At 40.5% G+C, this 13,541-nt stretch overlaps 2 protein-coding genes across 10 annotated transcripts in view; both read right to left on the reverse strand.

Moving 5' to 3' along the window:
* The window catches only part of LOC115157619 (protein FAM111A-like), a 201,385-nt gene that overhangs the window by 97,043 nt on the left and 90,801 nt on the right, over positions 1-13,541 (reverse strand). The gene's annotated exons all lie outside the window — the stretch shown is intronic.
* The window catches only part of LOC115157620 (protein FAM111A-like), an 18,628-nt gene continuing 17,676 nt past the window's right edge, over positions 12,590-13,541 (reverse strand). For all 8 annotated transcript variants that reach the window (XM_029706027.1, XM_029706022.1, XM_029706024.1 and 5 more), the window contains exon 5: positions 12,590-13,541. This exon is cut by the window's right edge and continues 1,088 nt beyond it. In XM_029706027.1, the coding sequence (XP_029561887.1) occupies positions 12,623-13,541 (919 nt within the window). In that variant the 3' untranslated portion in view covers positions 12,590-12,622.

Genomic DNA, 13,541 nt, shown 5'->3' on the forward strand with positions numbered 1-13,541 from the left:
TGCCCTTGTTTTGGTTTGTTTATCAATTAGGGTGTGCAGGGTGAGTATGTGGTCTGTCATACCGCAATTTGGTAAAAAAGCCAGGAAATGTACGAGTCTGCTGTTAATGATAATGCAGAGGATTTTCACAAGGTTGCTGTTGACTCATATCCCACGGTAGTTATTTGGGTCAAATTTGTCTTCACTTTGTGGATTGGGGGTGATCAGTCCTTGCTTCCAAATATTGGGGAAGATGCCAGAGCTGAGGATGATGTTAAAGAGTTTAAGTATAGCCAATTGGAATCTGTGGTCTGTGTATTTTATCATTTCGTTTAGGATACCATCAACCCCACAGGCCTTTTTGGGTTGGATCTCTTCATGTAGTTCTTTGTTTAGTGTTTTCAAATTTTCCCAGAAGTGGTTTGATTCTATGGATTATTTAATCACAATGAGCTGATTTCTGACGTTCTGTTCCTTCTTTTTCCGATAGTGTATTTCTGTATTGTTTTAGTGATTCACCATAGTGAAGGCGTAGGCTCAGGTTTTCTGAGTTTCTATGTTTTTGGTTGGATAGGTTTCTCAATTTCTTTTAGGTTTTTTGTATTCTTCATCAAACCATTTGTCATTGTTGTACCAGCTCTCTGTAACCTAGAGGGAAACCAGTGGGTCCATCTCCTCTATACCATGTTTCCTGTAGGATGACAATGTCTGTATTTCCAATATCTTTGATGAAGTCTGGGTTCCTGCTCTTTAGGCCAAAGGCAGATGACCTCAGACCTTGTATATTCCAGGATGAGATAGTAAAAGCTTTGTGTTCCATAGTGTCTTGTGTTGTTTTTGTGTGGTTTAGGCCCCGGACCATCACAGTAGGTGTGAGCAGAGCATGTTGAGTATCTGATACATAACTCTTAGATTCATACCTGAGAAGGGCTCCTCCTTGCTCAAGGAAACCAAATTATATGAGCAGTTTGATTGGGGCAGCAGCTAGCCTAGTGGTTAGAGCGTTGGGCCAGTAACCGAAAGGTTGCTAGATTGAATCCCCAAGCTGACAAGGTAAAAATCTGTCGTTCTGCCCCTGAACAAGGCAGTTAACCCACTGTTCCTAGGCCGTCATTGTAAATAAGAATTAAATAAAGGTTAAATAAATAAAAAACTATATGGATTGTCCATCACTAGTCAATTGTTGATGTTTTTTCAGGGCCTTTACTACCAAACAACCATTCAGACAAAACACAAAAGTCGTAATACAATGTGTATTCAAATTATTCCACACATAGAACAGGTATATGCACTGTCATGACTGGCCTGCTCAGGTCATGTTTACCATGGACCACAATCCTACAGAGAGATCTCTCACACCCACCAGAGGGAAAGAGATCGAGAGGTATGAAGATGCGGGGGGTTTTATGACACCTCACGCAGCAGACAAAATTCCTTCCGGTCTCGTAACAAGTTAAACCCAGACCTCCGGCTCCGTAACTAGTTAAATCCAGACCTCCGGCCTCGTAACTAGTTAAATACAGACCTCCGGCCTCGTAACTAGTTAAACCCAGACCTCCGGCCTCGTAACTAGTTAAATCCAGACCTCCGGCCTCGTAACTAGTTAAATCCAGACCTCTAGCCTCGTAACTAGTTAAATCCAGACCTCCGGCCTCGTAACTAGTTAAACCCAGACCTCCGGCCTCGTAACTAGTTAAATCCAGACCTCCGGCCTCGTAACTAGTTAAATCCAGACCTCCGGCCTCGTAACTAGTTAAATACAGACCTCCGTCCTCGTAACTAGTTAAACCCAGACCTCCGGCCTCGTAACTAGTTAAATCCAGACCTCCGGCCTCGTAACTAGTTAAACCCAGACCTCCGGCCTCGTAACTAGTTACGCCCAGAGAATTACACTAAAGGCGCAAAACGCCCACTTCCGACCAGAGGGTATAAAACATGTGAGTTAAGAATTAACATGTCAGACTAAGTGACCCGAGCTGCTGCCAAGGTCTGAGTGGTCAACAACCCCAAAACGCAACACGAGATTGAAGACAAAGGAATCTTCTATCTACAGTGGGGAAATACTTATTTCCCTCATTAAAATGCAAATCAATTTATAACATTTTTGACATGCGTTTTTCTGTCTCTCACTGTTCAAATAAACCTACCATTAAAATTATAGACTGATCATTTCTTTGTCAGTGGGCAAACGTACAAAATCAGCAAAGGATCAAATACTTTTTCCCCCCACTGTATGCTACGGATGAGTAGCTGCGTCTAAGAAGGTGAATTCAAGCAGGACCACTCGGTCACCACTCCATCGAATCGTGTGTCTACACTGCTTTCATTCATACGCTGTGAGCCCTGAGCTACAGGGCTGGCTGTTCTCAAAAGACCCCTTTCAGAACAAGGGCGAGGAAACAGACAACTAAGACAAAGGACACTGACATCGTGAGGACAACCAGAGAGTTACGCCAGAGAAGTGCGTCATCCGAGAAGCCGAAACGGTCCACGCAGAGACCCCCATCGAAGACCTTCAACACGTAATTACATCATTACATTCTGACCCATAAGAGCGGGCAGTTCGGGGCAAGACTATGGTTAAAATAAGCATAGCTGACAAATGCACCCAAGTGTATTTTTCTTTCGTGTACTTTCTCTTTTAAATCCCCACTTTGTGTAACACGTGTCATATCGTGTTGGTCCACTAGGGACCTGTTTCGTTGTACTAAGTTCTAATCAATAGCCCAGACTGTGTGTATGTGTATCTTATATTAACACTTAGCTTGTTAGTAAATAAATAATCAACTCAATTGGTGTGGTACGGCCTCATTGGTGGTGTTATGTTCTGTTAATTAATGATGTCCCCTTTAAGAATGGAGCACCCTTGGTCATGCTGTTAATTACTGATGTCCCCTTTAAGAATGGAGCACCCTTGGTCATGCTGTTAATTACTGATGTCCCCTTTAAGAATGGAGCACCCTTGGTCATGCTGTTAATTACTGATGGCCCCTTTAAGAATGGAGCACCCTTGGTCATGCTGTTAATTAATGATGTCCCCTTTAAGAATGGAGCACCCTTGGTCATGCTGTTAATTAATGATGTCCCCTTTAAGAATGGAGCACACTTGGTCATGCTGTTAATTACTGATGTCCCCTTTAAGAATGGAGCACCCTTGGTCATGCTGTTAATTAATGATGTCCCCTTTAAGAATGGAGCACCCTTGGTCATGCTGTTAATTACTGATGTCCCCTTTAAGAATGGAGCACCCTTGGTCATGCTGTTAATTACAGATGTCCCCTTTAAGAATGGAGCACACTTAGTCATGCTGTTAATTACTGATGTCCCCTTTAAGAATGGAGCACCCTTGGTCATGCTGTTAATTACTGATGTCCCCTTTAAGAATGGAGCACCCTTGGTCATGCTGTTAATTACTGATGTCCACTTTAAGAATGGAGCACCCTTGGTCATGCTGTTAATTACTGGTGTCCCCTTTAAGAATGGAGCACACTTGGTCATGCTGTTAATTAATGATGTCCCCTTTAAGAATGGAGCACACTTGGTCATTCTGTTAATTACTGATGTCCCCTTTAAGAATGGAGCACCCTTGGTAATGCTGTTAATTACTGATGTCCCCTTTAAGAATGGAGCACCCTTGGTCATGCTGTTAATTACTGATGTCTCCTTTAAGAATGGAGCACCCTTGGTCATGCTGTTAATTACTGATGTCCCCTTTAAGAATGGAGCCCCCTTGGTCATGCTGTTAATTACTGATGTCCCCTTTAATAATGGAGCACACTTGGTCATGCTGTTAATTACTGATGTCCCCTTTAAGAATGGAGCACACTTGGTCATGCTGTTAATTACTGATGTCCCCTTTAAGAATGGAGCACCCTTGGTGATGCGCAGTGTTGTTCTATGTTATTCTGGTACTAACTCATTTTAGTAAATGTGAAGCTCCAGTTCAGTTTCTTGTATTCAGAGTAATTCTTTATTATATAAATAAGTAATAAGAGCTAAGACACTACAGGTGGGACTCGGGTTTATGCAGATTCCCGGATTATGCGACATTCAGAATGAGACTGTAGAGGAAATTGAATTAATTAGCGACTGTTGTAAAATCGATATTCTGATATTCTTCTTTGAGTTAATTTGGGAAATAGAAACTCAATAAAACCAAACTTTCCCATGGTGCCCAGGTTAATGAGTTAATAATTACCGGATTCATTTATTCACATAATTATAAACCATTAATCATTCGATGAGCAGCAGTCGTCACATTAATCAATACAACGTCTTGACTTATTCCACAATTTGTTACTTTATAGCCTAATTCTAAAATGGATTGAATTGTCCCCCCCCCCCCCCCCCCCAAAACAATCTACACACAATAACCCATAATGACAATGCAAAAACAATTTTTGGGAAATTTTTGCACAAAAAAAAGAAACATTCTCAAATGTGCATAAGTATTCAGACCCTTTACTCAGTACTTTGATGAAGCACCTTAGGCAGTGATTACAGCCTTGAGTCTTCTTGGGTATGATGCTACAAGCTTGGCACACCTGTATTTGGGGAGTTTCTCCCATTCTTCTCTGCAGATCCTCTCAAGCTCTGTCAGGTTGGATGGGGAGCGTTGTTGCACAGCTATTTTCAGGTCTCTGGCTGGGCCACTCAGACATTTAGAGACTTGTCCCAAAGCCACTCCTGCGCTGTCTTCGCTGTGTGCTTAGGGTCGTTGTCCTGTTGGAAGGTGAACCTTCGCCCCAGTCTGAGAACTCTGGAGCAGGTTTTCATCAAGGATTTCTCTCTACTTTGGTCCATTCACCTTTCCCTCAAACCTGACTAGTCTCACAGTCCCTGCCGCTGAAAAACATCCCCACAGCATGATGCTGCCACCGCCATGCTTCATCGTAGGGATGGTGCCAGGTTTCCTCCAGACGTGACGCTTGGCATTCAGACCAAAGAGTTTAGGTTATTTACAGCTAGAGGTTAGGTTATTTACAGCTAGAGGGTTAAGTTATTAACAGCTAGAGGTTAGGTTATTTACAGCTAGAGGTTAGGTTATTTACAGCAAGAGGTTAGGTTATTTACAGCTAGAGGTTAGGTTATTAACAGCTAGAGGTTAGGTTATTTACAGCTAGAGGGTTAGGTTATTTACAGCTAGAGGGTTAGGTTATTTACAGCTAGAGGGTTAGGTTATTTACAGCTAGACGGTTAGGTTATTTACAGCTAGTGGTTAGGTTATTTACAGCTAGAGGTTAGGTTATTTACAGCAAGAGGTTAGGTTATTTACAGCTAGAGGTTAGGTTATTAACAGCTAGAGGTTAGGTTATTTACAGCTAGAGGGTTAGGTTATTTACAGCTAGAGGGTTAGGTTATTTACAGCTAGAGGGTTAGGTTATTTACAGCTAGACGGTTAGGTTATTTACAGCTAGAGGTTAGGTTATTTACAGCTGGAGGTTAGGTTATTTACAGCTAGAGGTTAGGTTATTTACAGCTAGAGGTTAGGTTATTTACAGCTAGAGGTTAGGTTATTTACAGCTAGAGGTTAGGTTATTTACAGCTAGAGGTTAGGTTATTAACAGCTAGAGGTTAGATTATTAACAGCTAGAGGGTTAGGTTATTAACAGCTAGAGGTTAGGTTATTTACAGCTGGAGGTTAGGTTATTTACAGCTAGAGGTTAGGTTATTTACAGCTAGAGGTTAGGTTATTTACAGCTAGAGGTTAGGTTATTAACAGCTAGAGGTTAGGTTATTTACAGCTAGAGGTTAGGTTATTTACAGCTAGAGGTTAGGTTATTTACAGCTAGAGGTTAGGTTATTTACAGCTAGAGGGTTAGGTTATTAACAGCTAGAGGTTAGGTTATTTACAGCTAGAAGGTTAGGTTATTTACAGCTAGAGGGTTAGGTTATTTACAGCTAGAGGTTAGGTTATTTACAGCTGGAGGTTAGGTTATTTACAGCTAGAGGTTAGGTTATTTACAGCTAGAGGTTAGGTTATTTACAGCTAGAGGGTTAGGTTATTTACAGCTAGAGGGTTAGGTTATTTACAGCTAGAGGTTAGGTTATTTACAGCTGGAGGTTAGGTTATTTACAGCTAGAGGTTAGGTTATTTACAGCTAGAGGTTAGGTTATTAACAGCTAGAGGTTAGATTATTAACAGCTAGAGGTTAGGTTATTACAGCTAGAGGGTTAGGTTATTAACAGCTAGAGGGTTAGGTTATTAACAGCTAGAGGGTTAGGTTATTTACAGCTAGAAGTTAGGTTATTAACAGCTAGAGGTTAGGTTATTAACAGCTAGAGGTTAGGTTATTAACAGCTAGAAGTTAGGTTATTAACAGCTAGAGGTTAGGTTATTAACAGCTAGAGGTTAGATTATTAACAGCTAGAGGTTAGGTTATTTACAGCTAGAGGGTTAGGTTATTTACAGCTAGAGGGTTAGGTTATTTACAGCTAGAGGGTTAGGTTATTTACAGCTAGAGGTTAGGTTATTTACAGCTGGAGGTTAGGTTATTTACAGCTAGAGGTTAGGTTATTAACAGCTAGAGGTTAGGTTATTTACAGCTAGAGGTTAGGTTATTTACAGCTAGAGGTTAGGTTATTAACAGCTAGAGGGTTAGGTTATTAACAGCTAGAGGTTAGGTTATTTACAGCTAGAGGGTTAGGTTATTTACAGCTAGAGGGTTAGGTTATTTACAGCTAGAGGTTAGGTTATTTACAGCTGGAGGTTAGGTTATCTACAGCTAGAGGTTAGGTTATTTACAGCTAGAGGTTAGGTTATTAACAGCTAGAGGTTAGATTATTAACAGCTAGAGGTTAGGTTATTTACAGCTAGAGGGTTAGGTTATTAACAGCTAGAGGGTTAGGTTATTAACAGCTAGAGGGTTAGGTTATTTACAGCTAGAAGTTAGGTTATTAACAGCTAGAGGTTAGGTTATTAACAGCTAGAGGTTAGGTTATTAACAGCTAGAAGTTAGGTTATTAACAGCTAGAGGTTAGGTTATTAACAGCTAGAGGTTAGATTATTAACAGCTAGAGGTTAGGTTATTTACAGCTAGAGGGTTAGGTTATTAACAGCTAGAGGGTTAGGTTATTAACAGCTAGAGGGTTAGGTTATTTACAGCTAGAAGTTAGGTTATTAACAGCTAGAGGTTAGGTTATTAACAGCTAGAGGTTAGGTTATTAACAGCTAGAAGTTAGGTTATTAACAGCTAGATGTTAGGTTATTAACAGCTAGAGGTTAGGTTATTAACAGCTAGAGGTTAGGTTATTAACAGCTAGAGGGTTAGGTTATTTACAGCTAGAGGGTTAGGTTATTTACAGCTAGAGGTTAGGTTATTTACAGCTGGAGGTTAGGTTATTTACAGCTAGAGGTTAGGTTATTTACAGCTAGAGGTTAGGTTATTAACAGCTAGAGGTTAGATTATTAACAGCTAGAGGTTAGGTTATTTACAGCTAGAGGGTTAGGTTATTAACAGCTAGAGGGTTAGGTTATTAACAGCTAGAGGGTTAGGTTATTTACAGCTAGAAGTTAGGTTATTAACAGCTAGAGGTTAGGTTATTAACAGCTAGAGGTTAGGTTATTAACAGCTAGAAGTTAGGTTATTAACAGCTAGAGGTTAGGTTATTAACAGCTAGAGGTTAGATTATTAACAGCTAGAGGTTAGGTTATTTACAGCTAGAGGGTTAGGTTATTTACAGCTAGAGGGTTAGGTTATTTACAGCTAGAGGGTTAGGTTATTTACAGCTAGAGGTTAGGTTATTTACAGCTGGAGGTTAGGTTATTTACAGCTAGAGGTTAGGTTATTAACAGCTAGAGGTTAGGTTATTTACAGCTAGAGGTTAGGTTATTTACAGCTAGAGGTTAGGTTATTAACAGCTAGAGGGTTAGGTTATTAACAGCTAGAGGTTAGGTTATTTACAGCTAGAGGGTTAGGTTATTTACAGCTAGAGGGTTAGGTTATTTACAGCTAGAGGTTAGGTTATTTACAGCTGGAGGTTAGGTTATCTACAGCTAGAGGTTAGGTTATTTACAGCTAGAGGTTAGGTTATTAACAGCTAGAGGTTAGATTATTAACAGCTAGAGGTTAGGTTATTTACAGCTAGAGGGTTAGGTTATTAACAGCTAGAGGGTTAGGTTATTAACAGCTAGAGGGTTAGGTTATTTACAGCTAGAAGTTAGGTTATTAACAGCTAGAGGTTAGGTTATTAACAGCTAGAGGTTAGGTTATTAACAGCTAGAAGTTAGGTTATTAACAGCTAGAGGTTAGGTTATTAACAGCTAGAGGTTAGATTATTAACAGCTAGAGGTTAGGTTATTTACAGCTAGAGGGTTAGGTTATTAACAGCTAGAGGGTTAGGTTATTAACAGCTAGAGGGTTAGGTTATTTACAGCTAGAAGTTAGGTTATTAACAGCTAGAGGTTAGGTTATTAACAGCTAGAGGTTAGGTTATTAACAGCTAGAAGTTAGGTTATTAACAGCTAGATGTTAGGTTATTAACAGCTAGAGGTTAGGTTATTAACAGCTAGAGGTTAGGTTATTAACAGCTAGAGGTTAGGTTATTAACAGCTAGAGGTTAGGTTATTAACAGCTAGAGGTTAGGTTAAAACCAGGAGGGCGAGAAAAAGCGAGACTGGGGAAAAGTAGGATCTGAGACAAAACGCTGGTTGACCTGACAAACAAGACGAATTAGCAACAGACAAACAGAGAACACAGGTATAAATACCCAGGGGATAATGGGGAAGATGGGTGACACCTGGAGGGGGGTGGAGACAAGCACAAGGACAGGTGAAACAGATCAGAGTGTGACACTTCATGGCCTAGTTGTTTTATTTTAACATCTTGGGAATAATTTCCCCACCACCATCATAATTGGACAGTGAAGCTAAAACTTTTAATTTGGATTTGAGATCAAATGTTTTATATGAGGCGACAATACAGAATGTTACCATTTATATGAGGTTATTTTCATACATATCTGTTTCAGCGTGTAGAAATTAATGCACTTGATGTATCTACAGTAGGTCCCCCATTTGAAAATATCATAACTACAATTGAAGTCAGAAGTTTACATACACTTAGGTTGCATTCATTAAAAATCGTTTTTCAACTACTCCACAAATTTCTTGTTAACAAACAATAGTTTTGGCAAGTCGGTTAGGACATGCTGTGGGGCAAAAAAGTATTTAGTCAGCCACCAATTGTGCAAGTTCTCCCACTTAAAAAGATGAGAGAGGCCTGTAATTTTCATCATAGGTACACGTCAACTATGACAGACAAAATGAGAAAAAAAATTCCAGAAAATCACATTGTAGGATTTTAAATGAATTTATTTGCAAATTATGGTGGAAAATAAGTATTTGGTCACCTACAAACAAGCAAGATTTCTGGCTCTCACAGACCTGTAACTTCTTCTTTAAGAGGCTCCTCTGTCCTCCACTCGTTACCTGTATTAATGGCACCTGTTTGAACTTGTTATCAGTATAAAAAACTTTTTGGATGCATTTGCAGTGTGATTTGATTGTTTATCAGATGATGTTCAATAGAATTTTATGTTAAATAATCTATTGTCATTTTGGAGCCAATGTAACATTATTTTATAATTTACAATAAAAGTGACTACAAAATGACTCAATACATTATTTACCCATCAATTCTATTGGACACAATAGTCTTTAGCTAATGCTAGTTTTCAGATCTCAGGCCGGGTTACTCCTGGTTCCCTGAACCACCCTGATTACACGTTTTATCAACCAGAAGTCATCATAGCTAACATTACCCCTCCAGGCTGAATAAACTACTGTTCTGACCAGCCATAACATTACCCCTCCAGGCTGAATAAACTACTATTCTGACCAGCCATAACATTACCCCTCCAGGCTGAATAAACTACTGTTCTGACCAGCCATAACATTACCCCTCCAGGCTGAATAAACTACTGTTCTGACCAGCCATAACATTACCCCTCCAGGCTGAATAAACTACTGTTCTGACCAGCCATAACATTACCCCTCCAGGCTGAATAAACTACTGTTCTGACCAAGCCCGTATATAAATGGGTGGATGTATTGGCTAACGTTAGCCTTGTGGTTTATGTACAGGTGACCACGGCCGTGGTGAAGGTGGATGAATACCTGCTAGAGATGGTGGTGTATCGTCAGGGGCGATCCATCGGAACCTCCTACCCCAAACTACTCAGCAGCAACAACAGGGACCTGTAGAGTGGAGATCTACACACCCTGATTCTGAAAGCAGAGGCCCAAATGGAACCCTATTCCCTATGTAGTGCACTGCTTTCAACCAGGGCCCATAGGGATAGGAGTGCACTATATAGGGAATAGGGGGCCATTTGACCAGGGCCCATAGAGTTAGGACTGCACTATATAGGGAATAGGGGGCCATTTTACCAGGGCCCATCGGGCTAGGAGTGCACTATATAAGGAATAGGGGACCATTTGACCAGGGCCCATAGGGCTAGGAGTGCACTATATAGGGAGTAGGGGGCCATTTGACCAGGGCCCATAGGGCTAGGAGTGCACTATATAGGGAATAGGGGGCCATTTGACCAGGGCCCATAGGGCTCGGAGTGCACTATATATAGGGAATAGGGGGCCATTTGACCGGGGCCCATAGGGCTTTGAGTGCACTATATAGGGAATAGGGTGCCATTTGGGGCCTAGTTAGAACCATCTGTCATGTTAAAGGTTGATCATTGTCGTGTACTTTGTTTTTGACTCCATATTGTTAATAGGTTGTGTTCTCCATCAAAACCTTAACCTCGTTCCCAGGTTCAGTTACTAATTACAAATCCTGGATCATTCATCATTTGCACTAAACTATTATATTAGAGATTTCAGTGTTGTTGATCCAGGACCAGGATTTTGTTTCTCTCTGCTACCAGCTCTCCTTCCTATCCTGAATATTCAATACTGGTCCTTGGTCTTTCACAAAGAGAGCCGTTTTTATTTTATTTTATGTTAAGAAAACAAGTAAAGCATTTTGACAATCCATTAAAAACAAGAATGACTATGATAGGAACCTGATTATTAAACATTATATTGACAGTGTTGTACTCTTGTTTTTAACATATTATTAGTTTGTTATGGTTACGGGGGACATATGTCAACTTTGGGGGCATATCCCAATTTCAATTTCTACTTGAAGAAAATCAAACATGTTTACAATGTCACGTCCTGACCAGCAGATGGAGCTAGTGTTTTAGTTTTGGGGTCAGGACGTGGCATGTTTGTGTTGGGAATGTTTGTGTTGTTGATTGGGACTTCCAATTGAAGGCAGGTGTGTTGAGTTGCCTTTGATTGGAAATCCTATATAGGTGTGTGTGTTTTTCTTTGGGGTTGTGGGTGGTTGTTCTTGCACTGAGTTTCTAGCCTGCAGAACTGTAGCGGTTGTCACCTTTATTGTATTGTTAAGTGGATGCTTTACTCCTCATTTGTAATTAAAGATGAGTATTCACATACCTGCTGCGCCTTGGTCCATTTATGAAGACAGCCATTACATACAAGTATACCATCTTAGCTTCTTCTGTACTTTTATTTTGTAGATTAAAACAAGCAATGGTTACAGTACATGTCTTCCTGGCAGAAAACAATACAATCATGTAAGACTAGCGTATGTAAAACTACAATTTCCATGGAAAGATCTCAGGTTCATTTGATTCGATAATAGTAGGTTACATGGATGATGCATCAAACGTAATCATGATCTGCCTAAGAACAAGTCTGTATTGAGGAATGTAATAATGAAATATATATTAATTAATATATGAAAACAGACAAATAATACAGATTAGAATAAAATTTTGGATTTTAAGAACAGTATACACATCACTACTTTCATTACTCGTTATCATCAGTGGTGTAAAGTACTTTAGTAAAATACTTTAAAGTACTACATAAGTTGTTTTATGGGATACCTGTACCTTACTATTTATATTTGACTACTTTTACTTTTACTCCACTACATTCCTAAATAAAATGATATACTTTTTACTCCATACATTTTCCTTGACACCCAAAATGCTTAGCAGGACAGGAAAATGGTCCAATTCAGGAAAACATCCCTAGTCATCCCTACTGCTTCTGATCTGGAGGACTCACTAAACAGAGAACATCCCTGGTCATCCCTACTGCTTCTGATCTGGAGGACTCACTAAACAGAGAACATCCCTGGTCATCCCTACTGCCTCTGATCTGGAGGACTCACTAAACAGAGAACATCCCTAGTCATCCCTACTGCCTCTGATCTGGAGGACTCACTAAACAGAGAACATCCCTGGTCATCTACTGCCTCTTAACTGGCTGACTCAATAAACACAAATGCATCGTTTGTAAATAATGTCTGAGTGTTGGAGTGTGCCACAGGCAACCTGTGAATTATGTCTGAGTGTTGGAGTGTGCCCTTGGCTATCTGTAATTATGTCTGAGTGTTGGAGTGTGCCCCTGGCTATCCATACATTTTCAAAACCAGAAAATGGTACCGTCTGCTTTGCTTAACATAAGGAATTTGAAATGATTTACACTTTCACTTTTGATACTTAAGTATATTTAAAATGAAATCCTTTTAGACTTTTACTCAAGTAGTATTTTACTGGGTGACTTTCACTTTTACTTGAGTAACTTTCTATTAAGGTATCTTTACTTTTACTCAAATATGACAATTGGGCACTTTTTCCACCACTGTTCATCATCCACCTCCATGGCGTCGACCCCTGTGGCGTCGCCTTTATCAAAGAGGAACTGGTGGAAGGTTCTCTGCTCTCCCTGATCTGTAGCTGAAGTGTTACTGTTGAACGGCAGCTTCTCCTGAAATGCCTGGACCAGGCTGGCTTTATCAGACTGTGTCTTGACTCTTTCCAGCACTACGTCTAATTTCTCACTCCTCTGGCTCAGGAATCCCTGTAGCACATCAACTCTTTTCCTACGCACCGCTTGGATGATGATCTCCTCAAGTACGCCTGACAGGGGAATGGCAAACTCTATGATACTCTGGGTTTTCCCTCCTTTACCCTGGTAGGAGTAGCCTGCTGTATGCATAGCTATCAGCTGGCAGTACTCGTTGAAGACTGGAGAGCCAGAGGCACCGTGGAAGAAACAGGTGTCGTAGGTAATCTTCTCTGTGTCCGTCAGTAGATGTGTGATGTCCCAGTTCTCCTCGAAATATCTGTTGTTTATGACATGTAATAATTCATCATTTTCTGTAACATGTTTTTCTACAGCTTGTTTCCGATCTCCTCTTTGAATGATGAAGCAGGGGTCTTTCTTTTTCACCCCGCCCTCGGGGTGGCCGATGATGCAGATTCCCCCCTCTGGAGACGGAAAGCTGAAGGTGTCAAGCAAGCTTGAAGGCAACGTGATGTCAGGACATGAGCTAAGCTCCAGCAAAGCAAAGTCAAGATTCCCCAAATCATCTTTTCCATAGGCTACAACCTCACTTTTCACTGGTATCTGCTGCGTTCTTGCATCCAGGTCTTCAAAGTCAAACGTGACTGTTACTGATTGTTGCAGCGTGTTAGTTATCGGCACATAGATTTGCTGGACAACATGGGCGTTTGTAAGGATG

The sequence above is a fragment of the Salmo trutta genome, chromosome 21 (genome assembly GCF_901001165.1).
Source record: "Salmo trutta chromosome 21, fSalTru1.1, whole genome shotgun sequence".
NCBI lineage: Eukaryota > Metazoa > Chordata > Actinopteri > Salmoniformes > Salmonidae > Salmo > Salmo trutta.